Genomic DNA, 25,977 nt, shown 5'->3' with positions numbered 1-25,977 from the left:
TTCAATTTTCTTATTTTGTTTTCCTCTAAACATAGGATGACTTTTACGTGTATTTTGTCTCGTAGCCTCAATATTCGCAGGTTTCATCAATCCTCTAAGGTAGCATTATTTCATTCATTTAGTAGTTGGTTGAAAAATATGTGAATTTTTGAGTTTTCTATATCATCCTCATTTGGTAGACGATTAATTCAAAAACGCGGATGAGCGAGGTCGGAACATTATCTGCAAACGCCTCCTTGTTTGTTTTCTAGTAGTAAACTCCCGTTATTTCAGTTCAGCCTTAAATTGCGAATGAGAGAGCAATTTACAATACGCAAACACTCGGAAGTCAACGATCTGAAAGTCACTCAAAATTTAAAAGCGAAACTGTTTAATAAAAAAGCACACCTGAGTGCAATAAATGCTTCAAACGCCGTTCGAGAGCAATAGAAAGGGTAGGCGTAAAGCACGTAAAGAATCAAATGGGTTTTGAAAATTGGTTAAAAAATGCATAGAAGATAAGGCACAAACAAAAGCTACAAACGTGAGATGTTAAGACGATATATTGAATACCTGAAATACAATGAAAAAATGAAACTTCTAGAAAACTTTTAAAGTTCGAAAATCTATTTTGAAATCTACACAAACTACAACAGTTAGACAAACTATTTTTTTGCTAAAATACAAAATAAAACATTAAGACTCGGGTCATAATTCACTTTCTTTGATTTCAAAAGTTTTTAATTAGCACATTAGGTGATAATGAGAGAATTCGATTGCGCTCCAACACAGGAGACGTGGAAATTCTGGCAAAATTCTCTCATATTTGCTTTCGATCTTTTCTCTTTCAGAACATTCGAGATGAAATAGCTTTTCTCAGCTTCAGAGGAATGAGTAGCCGAGTATTTACTCTGGGCAAGACAATTTTTGAGCACAGACTCTAGAGCCCTTCCATAATAACAACTAACTTGCAAAAGAAGATTCGCAAAAGCGTCCAATCCGTTTGAATTTAAAGAAATGCCCGTAATTGCGTCGCAAATAGTTTCTACAATAAAAGGCAAACCATCGATGCAACATTTTTGCATGTTCGCCAAGTTCTCGTCGTTGGCAGAGAATCGCACGAACTCCGTGAGACCAGAAAGGCAGTTTCGAAACGCAAGCGATTCTTGCCTTGTCATATTTTTCAACATCATTTGAAAAACATCCATCAACAATTCCGAGTCAGTGCAAACTGCCGTCACAAAGACCTGAGAGCAATCTCGATCCTTCATCAAGTCAGCAATCCAGTAAAATAGTTCTGCAAGAAAGTCCGGATCGGAATAAAAGCCTGAGATGCTAACATCAGGACTGGACGCGCTTCTCGTCACAATTTTGAACGATTGCTGAATAACAGAACACGCAGAACACGTGCTTTGAACATCAGGCAACAATCGCTGAGTCGTAAAGATGTGGAGCAGGCTCGTGGGATGAGAAAGACCCTCAGAAGGCGTAGAGAGAAACTTTATTGCGTACAAACATATCTGAGGACTTGCAGGTGTAATTCTGTGCCTTATGTTGTAGTATGTTCTCTTGTAAAGACTACATATGTCGTTGACTACAACTTCGTGCCTAAAAAAATAATCGAGATTCAGAACCAAAACAAAAAAAACTGGCCTTCAAGACTTTAAAACATAGATTTTAATTTAAGCTTTTAACAATCCCCACAAAATGCTTGCACTGTTTGCAGTCGTACAAAACATCACAAGCTTCTTAATTTGCATGCACTCGTATTTTTATTTTTTGCATTATAATCGTTATTTGCTTTAATTTATCATTATCTGAGGGATTATTGCGAACGCCAACGCATCGCATTTAATCAAACCATTTCACCCATAAGTAATCAGAACTGACTGTGCATGTCTGTCCATTAGCAACTTGACTACGGGATCTATCTCTTGCAGCAACACAATACACGCGTCCACCTCCTCCCCTGGACGCACCCATCCAACTCCGGCTCCGGAGTCACAGTCCTCCTCGTCCTCTGTTGGTCCACACTCTATGCTTGCCACTAGCTGCGTCGCTAGCGAAACCTGAATACACCAACAGTTGAAGGAATGATTTCGACAGAATTTTAGCAGTTTAAAGCTCCGTGATCAAAAAAATCCTGCACATACAAAAAAGTTATTTCTTAACCAACAGTGAATTTCACATAACTGCATATGATTAGGCGGACATATTTGAGATTAATATACATCTCCCTTTCAGTCCGCCATTCAAATAATCAATCAAACAATATATAGCAATCTATCACAGTTTTAAGACAAAGTTGATCAAGAGATCAAGATATTGAGTATGCATGAACTTCATTATGAGAGAAACTTGTAACACCTTTCTAATCAGCTGGATCAAGCTCGCGTTTTATTAAACCATTTTGTTTCAAAACGACGTACAGTATTGTTGCCCTGCACTTCACCGCACTTGTTTTCCTTAAAGAAAAATTCGAGCAACCTATAGTCTGATGATCAAGTAATGCATCGCTTTGAGCTGAACTCAAAAATTTCATTACAGAAGTGGTGACTATAAAACTTATTTGATGATTTCCACAGAAACTTGAAAAGCTCATATAAATGAAGCTCGTAAACCGATTATATACAACATCCTAAGAAACAAATCCTCACAGCTTTCAGTTTTGTCTCAAATGAAGTTCATAATTTCTTTGTAATGAAAAAGTGGTAAGCAGTGATGTAAAACTAAACAAACCATAAACAAAAATGCATGTCAGGCGATTTCAAGAACCAGGTTCAAAAATTGATCCACCCTCTTCTTCAAAAATGGGGGATTACATACAAAACAGGTTTCTTCAGTCCAAATTCGATTTTTTGTTTTCGCATCGCAAAAAGGATCTGAATAATTTTAAAGCTGATATCTTTTTATTTAAAAATTCGGCATTCGCTGTAATTGAGAAATGAGAACTCTTTGAAAAATTGGAAAAAAACTGAAGATGTGGACGGGCTGGCGACCTCAGAAATTAAAATTAAAGCTGTCTGTAAAAAACTTCCCTTTTAAACCGACCCACTTAAGTGGGGGAGGACCATACTCGGTTTTTATTCAATTTTCGCCAATCAATACTTTCATCGTACAGAGTTTTGAGTGGTACCATCAGAAAACTCGTCAAGCGTAGAATATCCAGCCAAAAAAACTTTTTAAATTTCGGAGTAAAAGAGGTTTTAGAGTTTTGTGAACGTTAGCTTCACTTCCATGATTTTGTTCACGTTTAAACTTTGATCAATTTTGCTGAAAAATACGGTAAAACTGTTAACGATAGTCTGAATTGTTTGAACCAACTCTTTTGACTAACATCTTGGCTTAATTTTTCAAAATTTAGCATTTATTTCGTTTCATGAAAAATGGCAACAAATAAGATTCTTTATCCCGCCTTGCGCAAATTGGCCGGTGGTGCGAACAAAAAAAACTCTTGAAACAATCTTTGTTTACTCGTATTAGGGCTATTTTACCTGCCGTTAAAAAGAAAGTTTTCTGGTTTTAACAATTTGGCGGCTTTTCAATCGATATTCGATCGGCTTTTTGATAAATCGATATTTATCAAAAAAAGCATTATTACGTAATCATCTGACAGCGGTAGCAAGGCCAATTTTGGTCTCAAATGGCATCTATCATTTTGATATCTTTTTTGCATTTTTCATGCCATTTACAGATAAATCTGATTTCATGTAGAGGTTCACTCAAAGAGAGGTTCCAATTAAATTCAAATACAGTGTTTTCTGAGTAAAACACATGGTTTTTATGGCACCGAAAAGTGCTTTACTAAATTCTTAATGAATTCGAGAGTTTTGCCACCATTTTTTTTCATTTTGTAGTCTGATGATAGAGTCTAATCAATCAAAAGCCTACGTTGCTATCAATCGTAAACATATACCATCGAATGCACTCAATTTATAGCTATTTTTTTCTGCGAAAATAACTCGATAATTATCCAAAATTAATCAGTCATTAATGATACATTGACTTTTTTCAAATACACTATTTCGGGAACATATAAACAATTATTTGTTATAACGGACTATCAGCAAAACCAATTCTAGTTTCGGTTTATTTGCGGAACTTTACAATTCAAACGTTATTCGGATTATAATGAGCGCGGTCCTTTTTTGAATATTTTTGCTTTTTTATAATAATTACAGACCAGAATGTGTAGAGATAAAGTCACCAGAACCAAAAACTAGCATTGAATTTTTTGTTGTCTTTTTAACAAATAAGCGGTAAACGCAGAAATTTACCAATATTTCATAAAATTGCACAGGAAAAAGTCGGTCATCATGCGCTATGATAATGAAAGCTTAAATAATTTGTCAATAACCCCATTAATGTCAATTGGACCTGTCATTATTGAACTAACTGGAAGACAACAAATATATCAAGGACTAAAAACCGCTTCAGGTCTTTCCACTGTGATTAAAAATGTGTACAATTTGACTCGTTATTGGTATCTAAATGTCAAAAAAAGTGAACAGACCTTAAAAAACGCAGTTTATAGAAAAGAATTTGTAGAGTTTGCAGAATTTCTCGAGTGTAAAAAAACAGGGCCCCAATTCAACCCAAATTCTTTGGAATGTAAAACTAAATTTTTAAAACAATTGCCTGCAGAGAATCTGGTAACTACTATTAAGTAAATTGAAAACAGCAGTTGACCAAAAAAATAGCCGCGTTGGCTTCAAGGCATGTAGTGTCAAAACACAAAAAATAAGACAAGAAATAGCAAAACTGACTTAACACTGAAATAAAACTGATGCAAATTGATTTAAATAATTTAGTCTCGCCATTCAAAGCTACCCACCGTTAATTTTATAAAAATTACAGACCAGAATCAATAGAGATAAAGTCACCAGAACCAAAAACTATCAGCTGGAAGCATTAAGCTCTCTCCTCTCTTTTTAACAAATAAGCGGTAAACTCAGAAATTCACTAATATTTCATTAAATTGCATAGGAAAAAGACAGGCACCAAGCGCTATCATAATGAAATCATAAAAAATTGTTAATATTCCCATTAAAATGTCAATTAGACCTCTCATTATTGAACTAAATTGAAGACAACAAATATATCAAGGACTAAAAGCAAAACTCGAAAAACCACTTCAGGTCTTCCCACGCCAATGTGATTAAAAATCTGCACAACTTGACTCGTTATTGGCATCGAAATGTCGAAAAAACTGAACAAACCTTAAAAAACGCAGTTTATAAAAAGAATTCGTAGAAATTGCATAATTTTTCGAGTGTAAAAAACAGAGACCCAATTCAACCCAAATCCTTTGGATTGTAAAACAAAATATTACCTGCAGAGAAAGTGGTTGCTGCTATTAATTAAATTGAAAACAGCAGTTGACCAAAAAAAGCCGCGTTAGCTTCAAAGACCTGAAGGGTCAAAACACCAAAAATAAGACAAGAATTAGCAAAACTGATTTGAAACTGAAATAAAACCGATGCAAATTGATTTAAATATATTACTCTCGGCATTGAAAGTTAGCTACCATTAATTGTCAAATGGAATGAGACATCAACTGACTTTAACGCCTTAATATAAAAAAAAATTTAAAGTCATTTTGAGAGAGGGATGTAAATATGAGAGTGAGGTTAGACCTGTGCGGCCTGAAAACTGTTCCCTCACGTGAACAAAAGACTGACACCAATAAGAAACAAAATTTACGTCACTCACACCACAGTTTAAGAATTTCATAAGCTGACTTGAAATAAGCGTGAAGTAAATATGAGCGTAACAAGAACCTTGAGAAAACCTAACAAAACCAAGAACTTAACAACGAAGACCTGACTATCAGTCACATCAGGCGATCAAATACCGATAGTTATCAAAGCAAACAACTGTAAAAACAGGATTCAAAGCAAAAAGTGTCCTTACAGAAATCAAACTCAAAGTAATTAAATCCGACATAAAAAACATCGAAAATATCGTTCACATAACGCACCCCCAACATCGAAAACATAACGTACTACTGTCGGGCGAATTGCTCTCAAACCACAGGCGAGCGGTTGGCTTGGTTAGTTGCTAGCCACGTTTTAGTGAGGCTAGCTTTAGCTTGATTCGACGCTGCAACTTTTAGTTTTCTAGCCTTGTTAGTAAATAAATCAAATAAAAAACTGATATTTTAAAAATTTGCAAAATATTGCAAAATTTAAAAGATAAGCTTCCAGATTTGGCAGTGAAAATGTTCAAAACTAACTTTTGTCTCCAGATTTATGTCAAGTAACCCATCTGCAAGATTTGAGGAGTTTCGTTGGCCTGTTGATCGTTAAATTTACAAAAGGACAAAAATATTCACAAACTTTGAACAATCGCAAATTTTAACAATTTTGCTAAAATTCAAGACATTACAATCTTCAAAACTATTTCATTGACTCAATTTCAATTCAATTCTTTTTCATTTCATTTCTCAAGAGATTATCCAGTATCCCTATTTCAAGCTTTAAATAGTTTCACTGGCTGATAAAGATCCATAAACTTGGAAAAAGATAAAAATTTTACAAAAATTTAAAAAAAAAATTTCGAAAACTTGCTAAAGCCGGAGTCAATAAAATATTGATAACCATTCCATTAGCTCTAGAAACTATGCGAAAGCTTATCATCCAACCTTGGAGGAGGTCCCTAGGACTGCTGCCGGAAAAAATGATACAAAAAATTCAAAAAGATTCAAAAAAATTGCAAATATTTTAAAACATTGCTGTTATCAAAATCTTGAAAAACATTGCATTACATCTAGAAGCTATGCAGTAACCTATAATCAAACTCTATTTGAAAACTAATCCAAGACCAGAAAACATTTTCTAGTAACTTCTTATCAAACCCTAACAGAGATTTTCTGTGAGGCTGAAAAAGCTGAATAATGACAATGTCAAAAAACTGAAAAGAAATTGCAAGTTTTGTTTACAAAATGCAAACATTTGTGGTGTTGAAATCTTGAAAAACATTCCATTACAATTAGAAACAATACAGTAAACTATTGTCAAAACCTAGAGGAAGTCCCTTGGCTCTTGAGTCTGGAGAAACCTACATATCGACAAAAAATTTAAAACTTGAAAAAATGCTAATTTTATCAAAAAAAAAATTGCGAAAATTTGTCAGATTAAAAAATTGAAAGCTACTCCAAGGCATATAAAAATTTTTCAGTAAATTATTATCAAACCCTTAGGGACGTGTTCTGGTCCCTGCGCCAGGAAAGACGAGAATAATGAAAAATGTACAAAAATTGAAATTTGCACGTTTTGTCAAAAAAATGCTTAAATTCGTGATGTTAAAATGTTGAAACCATTCCAGTGCCAGCAGAAACTATGCAGTAAACTATAATAAAACCATAGAGGAGGTTCCTTGACACCTAGGTCTGAAAGCACTCAAAAATGGCAAAAGCTTAAAAAAGTGAAAATTAGTATATAATTGCGTTTTTAGCGATCACTTGTTCGTCAGTAGCTACGGGAGTGAGGGTGATGAGGGAGGGGGTGGGGGAGGGGGGTGGTGAGCTTCAGTGGGGTGGGGGTGGAGCAACAGCGCGGTGGATGGCAATAGTGGGCGCTCAACAGTGGGGGTGTCTTCAACCTCTAAGAACCGCCCTTCACACCAAAGTTTAAGCCTCCAAAACAGTTTGAGCTGAAACAGAGTTGAAAGGCTCTAAGATCATTTATTGCCCGCCGGGCGCTACCTGTTTATCCCGTTTTTGGGGACGAAAAGTCAAAAGCGTCAGACGAAAAATCGGTCAAGCGAAAAATTGCATAAAAGACCGACAGGACTATAATTGCTACAAACTTCATTTGAGAGCAATTAAAAACCAATGAAGTCTACGTGGGTTGAAAAAAGTGAGAACAACAAGAAAACTGAGGATCACTTCATCTTTAGCAGACTGGCGTCAGATTCATTAAAACACGTATTGATATATTAGAATAAAAAATTAAGTTTTCTGCTAATATTTAAGACAATAACATCAAAATTTCTGCCAACTGAAAGACCGCATAGCGAATGAGAGCCACCACAATTCAGTCTAAGAGAAAAGACAAAAGGAGCCAAAAAGAAGGCGGTACTCATTAGTACTTTTGAAAAGAAGTACGTCAACGTCAATCAAATAGGTTAGTTCTAAAGAAAAGCAAGCCGAAAAGACTTCTCGTAAAAGACAGGACAACGAAATGAGCAAAATACAGGAAAACTAAAAATTTTACTATTATTTAGTAAATAAGTAGCCAAAGAGTCATAAAATTCAAAAACGATGAATTGAAAACATCAATGAAACTCATTTACGCCTCATAAGATAGCTGATGATACTTGTCATTAGTGATATTAAGCGACCAGAGAACAAATAGGACAACAGACAGTGACAAAACTAAAAAACAACTAAGAACCATTAGCACAACTGTACAAACATTAGCAGCATTTGTGGCACGTGAAAGAAAACCCTCTCACGAAAACCGAAAGTTTGTTCGAACCTCAATTTCGATTTTCACTTTATAAGCAGTTTGAAAAATTTCACTGCCTTAAACGACTGCTCTAGCGTAAAAAAATCATTACTCTAAAAATGACGTCTCATAGACATCAGAAAGTTAAAAAATTGGAGAAAAGATCTTTCAAAAAAGACCTAGCACCAATACAACCAAAATCTCTTGGATGGTAAAAACCAAGAGAAATCTCCACTCGGCTATCGCAGTCAATTAAAATCGCAGTCAATATAAATTGCACCATTTCTGCCCCATTTCACCATTTTCGTAAAACACTCAAATGAAATAAATTCCCATGCGTCACGGTCACCAAAGTTAGCAGCCAAAGACTGGGACACATGAGTTCATTTATGCCTCATTAGGAAACCAATGCGACCCGTCAGTATTAAGCCTAAGAATTAAAACATCAAAAAACAAAAATTAAGAGCAATTCCAAGATTCATGATAAAGGTAGTTTTGAACAAAAATAGAAACCAACAACTAATAACTGAAATCAATAATTAATATCATTTAAGTCTCATTAGAAAGTCGACACATTTCCCATTAGCCCTTCCAAGTGAGAGGACATTAAAAAGATCAAATAGGCGTAAAACTCAAAAGTTGACAGACATTTTATGAGAACAGCTAGGATAAACGTCAGAAATCAGTAGCTGCCAATGATGTCTGAAATCATTTTGACAAATTCTACGCTTTAAACTGCTCTTTTTCGCTCCATTTACTTTAAACTGTTCTTTTTCGCTCCATTTACCACTCAAGCGTGACTAAGTGAAAATTCCTATTTGCCTTCTCAATGACATAAAAAGTAAAAGAAATAGTTGTGTTAGCTTTATAGACCTCTATTGTCTAGAGGGAAAAAAGACCCGGAGAATATCTATGACGCTGCTGAATTTTGATTGGTTGAAAAGACTTTTGTAAATTTAAACAGCACGCATTTATTATCTTGAAATTCACACAGACGATTCTACTCACTACAGTTCAAACAATTAAAAGCCTTTATTAGAAAGGAAATTGCAACGATAACTCTATCTTCATACAATATAGCACTTGGCACTAGCACCTACATAGCCTCTTCTAAAAGATAGAAAAAGGTATAAGCAAACTAGGGAGAGAGTTATCATAATATCTATTTAAGTAATTACTGCAATTTTGTATTTTCATTTAGAAATTCTATGACTACTGAATTTTTCCATTATCTGCCCTGATTAGAAAAAAATACACTCAGTTGATCTTAACTCCTTGAGTTAAAGAACGGAAAAGTCATTTTTTATGTGAGGAAAGTCATTTTTGATAGTGAGGTAAGTCATTAATTTGCACATTTATCAATGATATCACAGCTTATAAAAAAGACAGGTCTTAATTAACTGAGTTCAGCTGTTTAAAATTGTGAATAAGAGAACAATTCGGATTACGTAGAGTCAAAGAATATCGAAAAATCAAAATTGCTGTCAAAATTTTGGGTTAAAAAGACACAGAAGGCTCTAATAATTGCTTTATCTTTGTCCGCGAACCGCTAAGAAATTGGAAGGAATTGATTACCCAGATATGAGCGGCTGAAATTGAGGCATTCATGTGGACTTGAGACATGACTTTATCTGTTTCTCCTTCGCTTTCTGGAGAAGCCGAGGGTTCCATGTTAAGAAACTTGAGAAGTCTCTCAGTATGCGGTTTCAGCAGTTCGTCTGTTATTTGAAGAATCTAAAATACGTGAATAAAACTTTTTATCAATTTTGGACGCAACTCCGCATGCTTATTTGTTGTGTGTTAAAATATAGTTTATTGTGACTCAAGTTACGTGGCTTGTTTTTAAAAAGCTGTAGCTAGGCAATGATAACGCAAACAAATTCTTGTACTTTCATTTTTACCTTAACTGTTGATTTCCGAATTCCAAAAGCTTGTAATTCCAAAAGCTTCCAATAGATTTAACATAGCCGGCAGATTGCCGGAATAGCTGCGAAAGAATAGACCTGCGTGCCATATAATAGAGATAGAAACGGATAAAGATCTAAATTTTAAAAAAAATCGACGCCGCTCAAAAAAAACTAGGTAAAAAACATTCAGCGATAAATTAACAATGCTTGTTAAAATTCATTCCGCAGAAGCCTCTTATTAGGGACCTTTACTGCACAAATGAGTTCCTTTGACCTTAAACAAATTCAAATTAAACTTAAGTTTTAAAGTGCAAAAGTCATTTTATTGAGTGAGGTAAGTCACGTATGATCAAAATCTAATCACGCAAATAACCTGAAAACTTTTGCTAAAGCGAGTGAGAAATGACGTCACGCGCGCAAATGCCGTTAGTGAGAGGAAGAAGTCATTCAGAAAATTTGACTTTTTCAGCTTTGCTGTGTGAACAAATGTAAAACGAAAAAAGAGCGTCAGACGACGAAACAAAAAAAACATAGCAGGACAAGTCCTGACGTACAATTCAAAGAATTTTCATTGACTAAACAGAAAATCTAGACCTAGAATGGGCTATGAGTGAATTCAGAAAACCATTTTAAAAAAATCAGAACAAAAAAAATAAGAAAAAAAAACAAAAAATCAATATCAAAATGCCGCATGTGAGCAAAAAAAACCCTAGCGAGAAATGAAATTTTAATTCAAACAAAAAACTAGGTCTAGAATGAGCTGTGAATGGATTGGGAAAACCATTTAGAAAAAAAAATCCGATCCAAAAAATCGAAAAAACAGTAAAAATTAGAGTGAAATTGCCGCATGTGAACAAAAAACCACTACCGAAAAACCGAATTTTTGTTCAAACACCGTTTTCTCAATCTACTTTAAATTTAGAGCGAAAAAATTCACGCCGCAAAACCACTCGCTTTTTCGCTCCACTTCCTGTTTCGGCGTGACCAAAATCACTACTCCAATTTGACTTCAAAAATCATGAAAATATGTGAACAGATCTTAAAAAAAAAAAGACAGCGCCCCAATACAATTCAAATTCTTTGAATTGTAAAAAACCAAGAGCACCGCAATATAGCTTCGCTCAGCTTACAGCTTCGCAGCTATACTAACTCTACATTTCAATTTTTTAAATTAATTATTAAAAACCATCGCAAAATTTCAATACCTATTTTATAACAATACTCTCGCAAAGACTCTAGCGTACAGAAAATTCTTAAAAGAAAAACGACTCAGCAGGAATTGTATAAAATTTAAAAGATAGCAATTGAAGTTTGTTTAGCACACCAATCTTACAAGTTTTTTTACTCATGCACGACAGTAAGGACAAACCTCTTTGTTCGATAAGGAGCTGATTGATTTTCCAACTGCATAAACCAGATTTTCCAGGAAAGATAGCTTAGGCAGTGGGTTTACATACAGCAACGGTTTCACCTTTTCGAATATACCGGCCGCCGAAGCATGCAATTCATCAACGCTAGCAGCAGCTACCTCTTTGAGTGCCATCGCCGCATGAGTTGCAATGCTCTCTTCAAGTTCTAGCGATCTCGTAAGGCTGTTTATCACATAATTCAATACATTCAGTTCTGAGTTGACCTCTAAGGCAGTTTGTTCACACATCCACAGCGCTAATTGACCAATCAAATCACAGCAACTTTCCATCACTTTTGGATTTGTTGTCATAATTTGAGGAAAAGTCTTGAGAATTGGTGTAGCAATTATTGAGCAATTAGGGTCCTCGCCCAGGTTGCTGCAACCACTAAGGAGAAACAAAGGCGCCTCTATAACTTGCCATTTCAGTTCAGTTCCGCTTGCAGCTGATTGGTTAATGGCTGAAAAGTATATCTGGCTAAGCACACTGGCAGTAGGCGCCACACCCAGCAGAGATTGCAAGCTTGATATGAAGTCGTTGCAATCAATTCGGTAGCATCGCAGCTGTTCCAGTTCATCGCTGTTCCACTGCATTGTCACATCTTCTGGAGGAAACTGGCTCTTGGTACAGAGTACGACAATTAACTGAGAGAAAATAGCCAGCATACTGGAGCAATGCCGAGCCAACGTTTCAGAGTTTGGCAAGGTGTTTTCTGTTATCGAAGACAGACAAATCGGTAGATCCTCCTAAAAAGAAGCACTTACACAAGTTGAAAATCTCAATACGATCTTGGAAAAAATTGTTTGTTAGCATCACTTGAGAAAAATTATCTTGCGAAACTTGAATAAGACGGGGGGGGGGGGGGGGGGGGGGTCTGAACTTTTATATTTTTACTTTTTCATTGGAGAACAGTTTCCCTTATATTTCCTAAAAATCTCGGTGCTTTAATTAAAAATGATTGATTGACAATAAGAAAAAAACGCAGATTGAAAAAGAATAACTGCCATAGCTATTCACAATTACAAAAAATTGCTCGAAAAGAAACTGAAAAGCTGAAAAATGCAAGCGCAATTTCCGAATAGTTTTTTCTTGAATGAATTGAATTTTTTTTGTCTCAGGAATGAAAATCAACAAGAGAGCTCAATGCATATGAGTGTTACGAAGAGTGGAAACAGAGGGCCTTATACAAACTAAAAGACAGAAAAACATCGACGGAAAGGAAAACAGAAAGATAAATGGCTATGGTTTGCCAGTAAGAAAAAGATTACAAAAAAGCAAACAAAATCTTCATAGTCTTCAAACACCATCACCATTTACTGTTACAAGGAGGCTAATTTTGCACATAATGTTCCTACCTCCCTAATCCATGTTTTTGACTTGAAATGAAGACAAGAAACTTTCAATACGATACAGAGCAATGGATTCTCAAGGATACTTGATGAATAACATCGGGTATAGGCTGAAAACACCAATTCAGTTTAATTAAAATATCATATCCTAGGGCCCACGAGACTGGTATCATTGATTGACACCTGTTTTAACAACAAGTCACCATTACGACAAAACTCAAAGTTCAAGATTTTTCATTAACAAACAGTATCAAGCCAAAAACAGTTTGTTAGAAAACCACTTATCAGATGCATATTTGCTTTGCTATAACTCAGGTGGGACCTGTTATTAAAGAGGCTATGTTACAAGCAGAGAAAAGAGCTAGAAAATGAGTTTGTGAAAACTATTTACCTTAAATTCATATAAACCCTTACCTAACAACTGAAATCATTGTATGTGTTCTCTTATGCCTCAATAGAAAACCAACGAGACCTGTAAGCAACGTGACTAAGAAAGCAGACAGCAAGAACAACAGGTACAGAGAACTCACGACATTTATAAATACAAAGTGCAACGCCAAAAAAAACAATCCATTAACAAAACATAACATAGGTTCTTTTAGACGAGAGGACCTGCCAATTAAGATAATTCACACAATGATAATATATATGCCTTTTCAGTAGCTTTGATCATTTGTACACTTAGCGACTGGCAGAGCTCTTAGGGAGCTGCACACACAATGCTTTACACGTTTATCCAGATTTGAACGACCAAACGTTGATCGCGTCCGACAAAAAATCGCTTTAGCAAAAAAAAATACATAAAAAAGACCACAGGACTAATATAATTGCTACAAACTTCGTCTATAAGCAATTAACAATGATTCTAGTTCTCAATATAAATTACAACAATTGCTTCGAAAACATTGAAAAATTCGAACGAGGACAAGAAAATATGTAGAAAAATTACCACGGCTGCAGAGTATACTTTTTCACAAACGTTCACATAGAAGCAAAAACTTTCAGTTCGAGAGAATGCGTCTGGTCTTCTTTATATAATCAGTTTCAGAGCCTTAAAAACCAGCCTATATTGAATCAAGATTTTGATTAGTTCCTATGCTTAAAACTATCCTAACTTTCGGCAGAAATTGCTAATTTGAACAAATAATTTCAGTAATGATTCGAGATAGTAAAATCTGATATCCTAGTTGACCAATTCACCAAGGAAATAAACTTAACTTTAAAGGTTCTAAACAAAATTAGGAAATCAGCCGAGAAAATTCAAAAGCATTGAAGTAGGCAAAAACTGGAGTCCGGATTTCACAAAAACTTGAACAAAAAACCTCTCAAAAACTGTCAGCAGTTACTAGAAAACACAGTGAGTCTGAACTTCCAAAAACACAGTGAGTCTGAACTTCAAAAAAATTGAAACTAGAAATTTTATTCCATAATGCAAAACGCAGGCTGACCGTATATATGTAAGTGATCACCACTTGAAAGCATTAAAAAAAACTTGCACATTACGGCTCTCGCTCCATTTTCAAACCTGAACCGGATTAATGATCTTCTCTTTCAAATCACTCATAATATTGGTATAGATTTTCAGCAATTGCGGAGGAGAAAAAGCTCACAAAAAAGCAAACTCTTAAATATATTTATTTTCTGGTGTCATCATAAATGCTCTCTTCGAAACGCATCTTGGAATATGCTGTTAGCAAACACAGAACAAAACACGTATTCAAGTTTCTGTAGGCGAAAAAAAATTTAAGCAAGGATATAGATACTTTTATAAAACATAGCCAGCAGATTGCCGGAAAATAGCCCTGATAGACGCTTGTGGCCTTCCACGAATTGAAACAACTAAAGAAATAAGACAGACAGATTGACAGCCAGTCAATTATTAGGCCACTAGACTTTTTTGTTAGATTCGGACTGTCATTTTTATGAGACACATACGCTCTATAAGGAAAAAACCCTAATGAAGCTTCTTCAAAATTAATATTAGATATCAAAAACTCAAGACTCTTATACTCAAGAACTTACGTTTAGCACTACTTATATGCACACTATTGACCTTTAACTAGCAAATGTTCATTGAATTTAAAGTTCATTAAGCAAGTTCAGAAGTCATTTTTTTTAGTGAGGTGAGTCACGCAATTGACCTAAAAGCAGAAAAAAATGACGTCACGCACACAAATTTTAACTGCAGAGCAGTAGAAATCACTGAAATGGAAAAGTGAATTTTAAGAGGTCAGGTCGCATGAATCATCGATGGAGACGACAAAATAAAAAAACACGATGTCCCCAATAATATCTGCTATCGCTTCGCGGCTACTTAAAATAGAAGATAAAAGCTGTTAAGACAACTGCTTACAAATTTCAGCACACAATTATTCTCCTTCTAAGAAAGCACTAATTGTAAAACATGACAAACGAATCCGAAACCAACTAACAAATTGCTCTCGAATGACCGGTCAGGCGTGAAAAAGTCACTTGAGAAGTGAAATGGGAAGAATGTTCTAGACAAAACGGTTAAGCAAAAATTTGGCATAAAAACCATAATGTTTACCATAATGTTTACATGCAGACTTCGTTCGAGAGCACTTAAAAAGTCAAAATCTAGTTTTCTTGAAATAATATGAAAACTTCAAAACTGGCGTCAGAAGGATGAAAACGGCGAAATTTTTGTTCACGTCTCAAAGTCTCAAAACTATTCAAGCTCTTTCCAGATAACGTCCTGTCAATTAATGCGACTCAAAAATAGCCTTTGGGCCCGGTGTTGCTGTATCATATTATAGGGTGTTGTTGTATCTTATTATACGGTGCTGCTGTACATTATCCAAGGCGTTGATAAACTCTGTTTGATTCTGATAAGATCAAATGATGAAGAGAAACATTAGGCGAAAAAACATTTTTAGAAGAACTGCTTTTTAAGCTTTGTAAGCACGTGTGTTTTATATACATAAGCTTTTAAAATCGTGTACACAAGCAAATCGCACCAATAATTGAATACATATTTCCGAAAAACAGTTTTAATTACCTCATAAACGGAATACAAAAAAAATTTTGCAATCATATCGCACTTTTCGAGGAACAAACAATTTTTTTAAATGCTATGTTGACCACTAAAACAATAAAATTGCCGCGCGTATCTTTAATAAGACAGTTATTCACCTCAGACTCTAACTGTTATTTTGAAAATGAAGTCATAATTAAAAATCCTCTCACCTAAGTAAATAGTAAATGATAAGTGGTTATAATAGTCATTTCATTACCAATTAAAATTTGATTTTTCTAAGCACTATTTTGGCATAGAGACTATTTCGTTACCTTCACAATCAATCCTCCCGGGAATCTGCCGTATATGTTCTATGCGACGCAAGCGCACATTGTTCAGAGTGTTTGTAAATTTTGACTTTTACAGGTACTTGAAAACATTAACAGTAATCTTCAATTTTTGCTAGAAGTCGAGAAGATTAACTTGTCTGTTTCTAAATAAAACGGCAATGAATATACCACAAATTACTGTCGGAACAATCTATTGACAGCCCCCCCATACAAAATTATCAATCATTTCAGAGTTGGCGAGCCTCGTTAAAAGTATCGATTGTACCTTTTACTAACATAACCGACAGAATCGAAGGGGGATTTACGGGATCGAGCGTTGAGGGGATCAAGCTTTGGGGGGGGGGGGGGGGGGGGGGGCAGGAGTCAGGCGCAGGAGGGTGGACGGGGGAGTGGGAGGGGCGGTGGGTTGGTTGGGGAAAGCTGATTGAGGAATAGGGGAAGCTGACTGAGGGGCAGGGGCTCAGGCACTTTCAAGAACCTCCCTTCACACAATGAAATTATCTCCTCAAAACAGTCAGTTTCGGTGAATCGCACACGCAGAGACTCGCAAGGCGTAAGGCTCTAAGGGAGCTACTCATTCATTTAATGAGATCCCGGCTTTACCTGTTTATCCCACGTTTGAGGACGAAAAGTTAAAAGGGTCAGACGAAAAATTGGTCGAGCAAAAAATAGCATAAAAAAGACACAAGAATATTATAATTGCTACAAACCTCGTTTGAGAGCAATTACATAGTAGAGAGAGAGAGAGAGCGAGAGAGAGAAAACTATCAATTATGCACTTTTCGCACTATCAAGTTACGCAGTTTTCTGTTGGTTCAGCCAAAATAGAACGACACTATAGATTAATTTAGATTGAACGCTAACCGGATGATTAAACAGTAATTTCGACACGGCGCTGAAAACTTCCCGGTATATTATATCAAGGGTTCCATAAAGATCACTCATATATGAGGAAAAACAACAATCAAAATTTCAGACCTCGAAATTCATGAAAACATCAATACATATACTTATATACATCAATTTCATTGGCACTTACCAGATTGTACAAAAGACACTTAATCTTTGAAACAAATGTGATCATGTTACTGTGCTAGGGTTCCCACTATCACCAAAATTTAAGTAATCTCACATGTAAAAAACGGCAAATTGGCTTAAAGCAGACACGAGTCCATTTAAAGTCACTTTGTTGTTAAGAAACGTTATTGTCAATTCAGCGACGCTTACATGGAAACTACATTCCACCAAATCGCTCAATTCGAACTTTTCTAACCCAATCCAATTAGGATAAAAGTGAATATCAACACGCATTTCGACATGTAGGGTGCTACTGCAAAACCCTCAAGCAAAACTTATTTAAATCTGCAGATTGAATTCAAGAGGGTTTTGAGACATTATATGCGTTGTACCTCCAACACCTTGATTAACAACTGAAACATGGCTCTGGAAAGATTTTCGGATTTTCTGTGAATAACTGCAAGCAACAAGTTTGCCTCTATTTGACTACAAAAGTGCTGCAAACGAAGAAACAGCCTTGAGTATATAAATTGTAACGCACGTAATCAAACATTAACAGACTGGGAACATTTTAGTAGTAAAAGTAGTACTATTTCCTAAAATAATAAAGAAGTCTACAGCTAGAGGGATATTTCCAAAATGCCCATATACAAGTATAAGCGATTCAGCGCTGCAACTTGTTGCTTTGATACGAATCACCAAAATTCCATAAAAGCACAGACGCATTGCGAAACAAACCACCCTAAGATAAGAACAGGCTCTCGAACCAAGAGAAAATAGTCCACCCTGAGCTAACACTTCGATAAAGGAACCCATTGAAATCGCAGAGAACTTACAAACTGAGAGATCCAGATTATATCTAACCTTCTGACCTAACGTGAAGAGATTAAGCCCTAACTTGTAAACTAAACGAATACAATGTTTCGAAATGTTACCCAAAGTACGTGTTGAGCTCTGAAGCAACAACCTGTTGCATAGTTTAGCCAGGGTACAATTTCGAACAGGCGTCTTAACGTTGTCTCGTCTATCCGCCTGTTAAATAAGCAACGAAGAACTTTCCAAAACAACAAAACTTAAGATACAAAACCTCATAAAGCATAAAATTTTGCAAATCGTAACGGAGATAATTGTGCTATATGTCATGTCAGATGGACAATTCAGACGCAAAAGCAGAGAGCGCCAATTGATTTGACCTGACCAAAAACAGAAATTACACGAAATAGATAAAATTATATTCGAAAAAGTCGACAAAATGTCGGAATACTGTTGTGACCCCTATTTTTAACAGACCAACAAGTCTGAAGACAGAAGGCAATTCAAAAATTAGTTTGATATCAAACTCCTGGGCACCATATAATAAGTAGAATTCAAGAACAAAAAAAGGATTTTCAACTTAACTTTTCAATAAATTTGGTTGATTTGATGTCCATTTCATGAACCCGCTTTTTTTACATCTCCAGGGTTTAAAAAGTACTAAAATGTTTTTGTTGTTGTTGTAGCTGTCGCAGAGAGCTGCAAAAGGTAATTTTAGCGGTATACAAGCGCTTATTGCTGTTTCTAACTGGTACCCTAGTTGCATTTGTATCAATAATAATAGATATATTAGTAGTAGTGTGTGACTGCCTATCCATAACTTGCTTGTGGTGCGGCAACCTTTCTGCATCTACGCCCTATAGTGAATGACAAGCGGTCCCTGGGTTAGGTAGGGGACCAGGAGGGGCATCGTCAACATCAAGGGAAAGCGGCAAGGAAGGCAGATTATTCTGTGCAGTATGGTCGTGTAGGACTGATGGTATTAAGTCCAGCCATTTGGCTACCTCTACTGATCTTTCCAACAGGTGAACCACTTTCAGGTCCGTGGCGTTCTTACTGCAGTTGAAACTGGGGTTTACGTCATGTGGTGCTATATCAAATTTGGAACAGCGGTTATCAACATGGTCACAGATCCGACTCAAGTAAGAGTTTAGCAGGGGACAATATCCAGTCCTCAGTTGTGCTATTCGGTTACGTGCAATTCGTGGCAGCGTTTATTCTTCTGCTATCTTTGGTGTAGGTGTACCTAGTTGCTTGCTGTCTTTGTTCAACTGAGTAAGGACCGTGAGTCGATGGATACGTTTGAGCGCATTTTTGTATTGCTTAAAACTTATTTGCTCTTTATTGTTTGTGTGTTGTTTCACCCGGTCTGTATAAATATCATTTAGTGTCGGTCTCATGAGACGAAAATTGGTTGAAGAGGTTGTTTTATGATCAGCACGATGGCTCTCAAAACTGCAGGCTAGAAATTAGTCTGCTAACATTTCTGTGTGAGCTATGGCAGGCAGTAACTCACCCTCATTGTGTAAGTCATTAATGTCGGACATTTTTACACAGCCAGTAATTGTGCCAAAAGCAATGTTTTCTTGCAGTTTCAGCTTGAATTGCTGATTGTGGAAGCCCAAATGGGAGCACCGTATTTTAGGAAGCTTCAACCGATAGCTTTGTAAGTCACTGAGAGTGTCTTTTGTGCAGCCCCAGTCTCTAAAAGAAATCTTTTTCAATATGTTATTGGGCTTTTGTAATTTCTCTTTGGTGCTTCTTCCATGTTCTCCAAATTTGAGCATACTATCAAAGGTAACACCTAGTACTTTGACTCTGGACTTTACTGGTATTGGTGAATTGCTGATAGTGGTGTGGGTCAAACTTGGCCTCTTTGCTCCAGGTTGTTAACACAGTTGCACTTAATTTTTCAGCTGATAAATTAAGTTTTCTTGATTCTAGCCAGTCGTGTAACGTATTTAGGTATGGAGATATCAAGTCACGTAATTTTTCAAACTGTGGTTGAGATGTAGTTTAAGTGATATCAGCGTAACACGATGTCATCTAGAAAGATAGAGACACCAGCGTAAGAACTGTTCTCCACTTTGATTTTTTATTGTTATATTTTACGTAAGAAAACCTGCCCTTTAAGTATGAAGTGACCCATCTTTTAGTGCTATTCGGAAGTGGTGCCTCAAGTGTGTTTCGTACTAGGAGGTTGCAATCAACCGTGTCGAAACCGGCGGTGATGTCTAAAGCTACAAGTAGAGTACGGTTGAATGGTTTCGTTTAAGGCCTTTTGTATATTGTTGGTGACAATATTCAGAACTGTTCTTGTGGAGTGCTCAGGTCTAAAGCTATGCAGATGTTCTTTTAGTTGATCTTCTATAAAGTCACTTAGTAAAAGTTTTTTATTAGTTTTGAAATGAGGGAGAGGAGTACAATTGGTCTGAAGCTTTTAGATTCGTCTATCGATTTTCCCGGCTTGTGTAGGGGTATAACCCGGCCAACTCTCCAGATGTTAGGGATTTTTGCACTGTTTACAGAAAGGTTTATGGTGTCAGTAAGGTATCTCAGTGCTGTGGGGCATAGATGGTCTAAGTGGATTGGCGCTATTCTATCTGGGCCCAGCGCATTACTTTTCTTTGTGTCTCTCATAGTTTCTTTCACAGTGTTACAATTAAACATTATGCCCTCTATTTCCAGTTTCCATATTGTTATTAGTATTTCTTTTCTCTTTTTCATTTTTCTTGGGGTGTGGAGTGTATTGTTGGTTAAACTTATTGGCGCAATTCCTTGGATCATGGTGGGGAGTAGTTTTCTTAGCGTCAAAGTATATGGCACTGTTTGAAGGTGGTTTAGCGTTACTTGACGAAAGCCTTTATTGTGCTCCAGAGTTTAGAGCAGTTACCTTTGTGAGTAAGTGTTTGTACAAATTCGATCCACTTTTTGCGCTTTCGGTATTGACTTTGAGCAAGTTTATTTATTTCATGGTTTAGTTGCGTTATTTTGGGGTCCCCTGGATGTTTTCTTTGAATTTCATCTCTTTTGGGAAAGCTTTACTGCTTCGCTGAGAGATTGCTATTTTATCCTTGTGGGAGATGCCTGCCAGCCGCTGCATTTATGGCTTTCCTGAATGTCTTTTCCGCGTGGTAGACATTTGTTGGCCTTTGTTGTTTCTTCAATTTTAGTTCAATGTCGTCTTTAAAACTTGCCCAACCAGCTTTGCAGAAGTTGATGATTTCTTTGTGGCGTTGCGTGTGTGATGAGGTCTCAGGTGATAAAAAGAACTATTGGTAAATGGTCTGAGCCTAATGCGTATTCGGTACGCCTCGATGTTCAATGCTATGCTTGAGCTGGCGAGACTGAGGTCTGGGAGCTTTCTCAAGAATCAGTTACTCATGTGTTGGCTTTTTCGTTGAGTACTACATGGCTACATGACGGCAATAATGCAGTCATCTAACTATAGTAGTTCAATGTTTGATGTCTTGTATCCTGCATCACAGCAAGACGAAGGTGGTATGTAGGTGTTCACTAGTTTGACATTATTACCACCTGCGGTGAGTTCTATGGCTTGCACTTCTAGGTTTTTGTCAGAAGTTTTAACTTTTAGTTCTTGATACAGAATTATGTTCTTAAAGCTAAAAGCTACCCCAGCACCTTTCCCCCTTCTTCGGGTCTAATTTCTTGGATTATGCAGTAGCCAGGCGGGCTTTTGAGAGTGGATTTCTCATTGAGGTTGGTCTCCTGGATGGCAGCTATTTGGATGTTATTTTTCTGCATCCAGTCTATCATGTTCTCTAATTTTTGTTACAGACCATTACAAATCAGTTGTAGAAAATTGAGGTGTTTGTTGTTTAGAGTGAGGAAACTTTGCCTTGTATTTGCTTCTATTATCTTGCACCAAGATCAGCGCTTTCAATTGAACTCGTTGTTCCATTGCTCTATGGACTGTAAGTTGGAGCATTTCAGGTGTAACCAACCTCCGCGTCCGCACCAGACGCCGTATTGATTTCAGTTACTACGGTGACAAATAGCACAAGGCGTAGGGCCTGGGTTTGTTCCAATGCCGCCGAGGATGAGAAGCAGGGCAAGAATAAGTTTCCCAGTCAAATGCATACTAGGGACCAGAGAGACTGGGCTTGCCTGATCCTGCCACAAAAACCCCTTTCTCGCAGTCTGTGAACTGTGTGTACGGATACTGGGAGGGTTGCACGCTCGTAGTTCTCCCGCGTAGAGGCGTCCATACTTGAGAACTAACTCCTGGGCGTCAAAGGTGGGTCTATTTCATGATCCCGCTTTTTTACATCTCCAGAGTTTAAAAAGACCTGAAACCGTTATTTCGAAAGAGATTAGAATAAAGGATTGCTAAAAAACTCTAAACTACTTTATAAAAGAGTTTATAAAAGAAAACTATTTTGCTTTCAGTTTTACATTTTCAAAGTTGATTTTTGCAATTTTGAGATCCAAATTGCCTGAAATCTTTGATTTTTCAGAAAATCTTTTCGTTACAGCAAAACAACAGTTCATACAATAGCTTTCAACCAGCCAAAAAAAAAACTTGGGTCAACAAATACCACAAAATTAGCAAAAAAACAAACCGATCAAAATAATTAGAAAAATTCAATTAATTCTATAGATAATACAAGTACACCTAACAACAATTATTTTCATATGCAATCGAAACCGTCAAACTTCTCACACAGCAATAGACAAGCCATGCCAGGCTCAAAAAATTTTCTTTTGTAGAAAAAAACTTCAAAAAATTGAAAATTTTCAGTAAATCTTTAAGATTTTTCAATTTTCTGTCTTTTTTCTCAACAAAAACACGATCTTGAACCACAAAAACTGTAATCGTCTGGTCACTGAAAAAACTTTGAGCCAAGCCGTCCTTTCAATTCCCATAGAATGAGATAATACAAAGCAATGGCTAAAAATTGCTAAATAAGCTCAAAAAGTAGCAAAATAGCTGCAAAACGTCAAAACTACTACAAAACTCGGATAATTTATAATAAATCTTAGCACAGTATCTAAATCTGCTTCAAATTTTTCACAGCCTATTCAAATTGCTTAACCCAAAAATTATTTTAGCACTCCTCCCTGGAAAAACTGAAAATTTGGAAGTAAAAATAAGAGGAAAGGAAAAATTGGAGGACAGGAAAACATGAAAGGGATGGGGGGCAACCTATGATAAATGCGTAAACAAAATTTAACTGAAAAAAAGCCAGCCTCGCATGAACTATTCCCCCATTTCGAAGGAATGCTGCAACTATAAGATTAAATGAAAGATGAAATCAATTTTGGCTCCATTTTCATCTGATATTTAGTAGTAAACACCCAATTGACCAATCAGCTAATTAAACTTGCGAAAGTAAAAGGAGTTTAAATCACGCAAAATTCAAAAGATTAAGGACGTAAAAGTCAAGCAGTAGTCAAAAGATTAGACGAAAAACGACCAGACGAAAAGATCAACAAGACTCTAAATATTGCTCCAAACTTAAAAACCCTATTAATTTGATTTACCTCGCATAAAAATTCCCCCATTTTTCAGAAAATTCATAGACGCTTTAAAACAGTTGATAGATGGTGTGTTTTTTTAGTTAGTAACGGGTGACTTCTAACCTGCAGATTGTACCAGAAAGAGAACGTGAGTGTACTACACGTCTCCTCCACAGGGTACATGCCAGGGTAGCCAGTGAACTTGATCAGCATCTCACAAAAGGCCGTACTTCTGGCACTGTTCTCGGCCAAGTCAGGCTCGGTCGATGGAAGGACTAGAGAGTTGGTGTAGGCATCGCCAACCGAGACAAGGTAAGAACAGGCAGCGTTCACAGTGTTCTCGTCACCCTCGGTTAAAATCTAAAATAAAAAACGGGCTCAGTTTTGCATCATAAGCCAATATCCCAAATCTTTTACGCACAACAAATGGGCTAAGCATAAGAAACATGCAATAGAAGCCTAACGTCTATCCCCAAGTTTGCACAAAGCGCTTAGAAATTAATTACTATCCTTTGTTGGGATTCAGGCTATAGAGCCTATTTTGCAGCGCGGCCATGATTTTAGATTTAACAAATTATTTATTTTAAAACCTTAGTCTGGTCCTTCGACTTCTGACAGACACGGAGCTGAACAAGGTCCTCCCCTATGGCGAGTAAATTTAAAGAAATGTGCTCTGGAGTCACTATTATTTCAAGGATATAAAATTAGCTGCTAATTTCCTTAAAAATGAGAGCTGACCTTATTGATAAGGGGTCCCATAGACTGTACAATAGCAGGAAGCACGACTCTGAAGAATGTGTTGGGACACTTTGCAACTGCAGGTTGAGCGACTAGATGTCCCAAACATCCAAACAGCTCAGCTACAATTCCACTGTCAATGTCATTTTGGGAGAGGAGGTGGCCGTATAGAAGTTGCAACAGCTCCCCGTTGTCAGTTAACGAAATACCAAACTGGCACCACGCATTGATCACACTAAAGAGGGATTCATATCAAGTCCCTTAAGGCATGAAAACAGAACCAAATGCGCAGCTCATTCAATAGGGAGTTTATTTCCGTGTGATTTGATTTTCTTGGGGATATTTTTGTTTGCTCGTTTTTTCATATCTAAAAATGAGTGGTTTTTGATCCGTGACATTTGTCTCCAAAACCGGTACATTAATACGGTTGCTTTTTTACAAAAACAGAAGAACGCCAATAATAGTACCACTCGGTCACTTCTAAAGCAACCATTTGGGATACCCCCCGGCAAACTCATATACAGGGAAGTTCAATCCAACTTAATTCATGAGATATTTGAGTTTTGTGCATAACGAAATTTTTAACACTTGTTTTTAAAGTCTTTCATTTTCTTAGCAGTTCATTGCGACCAACCACTAGACCAGCAGTGCTGTAAGAAAGAAACAGATCAAACCAGCCAGGTGAATTCCGGCATATCACTTACTTCAAAGCAGAAACTTTCTGCTCCGTCGTCGTAGCGAGAACCTTCAAAAACGTCATCACCAAATTTAACACACAAGGCATCGCAATCTGACTGCAATACACGTGCACATAATTCCTCATCCTTTTCGTCAAGTAACAGGTCCCATATTCCTCGGGAATAAAAGTCAACAATTGAAGCAAAATTGTTAGTCTAGCATGTGCGTCCATGGATTGTGCAGCTTGTCCATTACTGAACAGGGTTATTAATTGTCCAACCGGGTCACGTGTTTGACCCCACACTGTCTCTGAGAGTTCATTTCCGTCCCCAACAGTTCGAATGATGAACGCGGCCAAGGAAACAAGCAATCTAGTGTAAACAAATTTCGGCAAACTCTGATTATTACCATTACCGACTGTCGAAGTTATCAACGACAACAATTTGTCGCGTAGAACCTTAACTTCATCCTCAGATAAAGTGGACAGATTCTTTTGAATTTTGAACTGTAGTGTGTTAGCACCGAAATACTGCAATTCTGGGCTAAAATTGCAGGTAGTTGAATCCTGGTTGCTACCTGAAGGATCCAAAAGATACCAGATAATTAGCCAAGCTTCCGGCGATTTCTGGACCCACAACAACCACTGGTGTGCAAAGTCAGCGTTCGATTCCAAAAACAACGCTGCATTTTGATTTCCATCTGAGGACTTTAAAGGATTCCCTTTGAACAGATTGCTCACAGCAACTTCTAAGTTTTGAAGATTGACTTCGAACTTTTCCAGGTCACTCGTTGGGAAAATTTTGCGCGGCTGAGTTCGCGCCATAAAACA

At 36.7% G+C, this 25,977-nt stretch overlaps 2 protein-coding genes across 4 annotated transcripts in view; one reads left to right on the top strand and one right to left on the bottom strand.

Moving 5' to 3' along the window:
- The window catches only part of LOC142337547 (ras-related protein ORAB-1-like), a 555,140-nt gene that overhangs the window by 419,319 nt on the left and 109,844 nt on the right, over positions 1–25,977 (top strand). The window lies entirely within an intron of this gene.
- LOC142337540 (importin-13-like) lies at positions 589–25,977 on the bottom strand. The gene is made up of 7 exons (XM_075386836.1): positions 25,175–25,977; positions 24,471–24,705; positions 23,856–24,092; positions 11,706–12,491; positions 10,005–10,163; positions 1,870–2,048; positions 589–1,587 (listed from the first exon to the last, which is right to left on the bottom strand). Exons 1-7 carry the CDS (start codon positions 25,969–25,971, stop codon positions 732–734), a joined length of 3,249 nt encoding a protein of 1,082 aa, XP_075242951.1. The 5' UTR covers positions 25,972–25,977; the 3' UTR covers positions 589–731.

The sequence above is a fragment of the Convolutriloba macropyga genome, chromosome 4 (genome assembly GCF_964194025.1).
Source record: "Convolutriloba macropyga chromosome 4, txConMacr16.3, whole genome shotgun sequence".
In the NCBI taxonomy this organism is placed as follows: domain Eukaryota; kingdom Metazoa; phylum Xenacoelomorpha; order Acoela; family Convolutidae; genus Convolutriloba; species Convolutriloba macropyga.
The sequence above is the reverse complement of the archived record's forward strand: the minus strand, read 5'-3'. Positions and strand labels throughout refer to the sequence as shown.

Bases quoted from the DNA above. Each gene is read 5' to 3' on its own strand.
- LOC142337540 (XM_075386836.1), bottom strand. From the start codon at position 25,971: ATGGCGCGAACTCAGCCGCGCAAAATTTTCCCAACGAGTGACCTGGAA. The intron at 24,093-24,470 runs GTCAGCTCTCAT...TTTTTATTTTAG, and splicing joins TGGGACCCCTTATCAATAAG to ATTTTAACCGAGGGTGACGA. The intron at 2,049-10,004 runs GTAATCAATTCC...TGGTGTATTCAG, and splicing joins TTTCAGCCGCTCATATCTGG to GTTTCGCTAGCGACGCAGCT.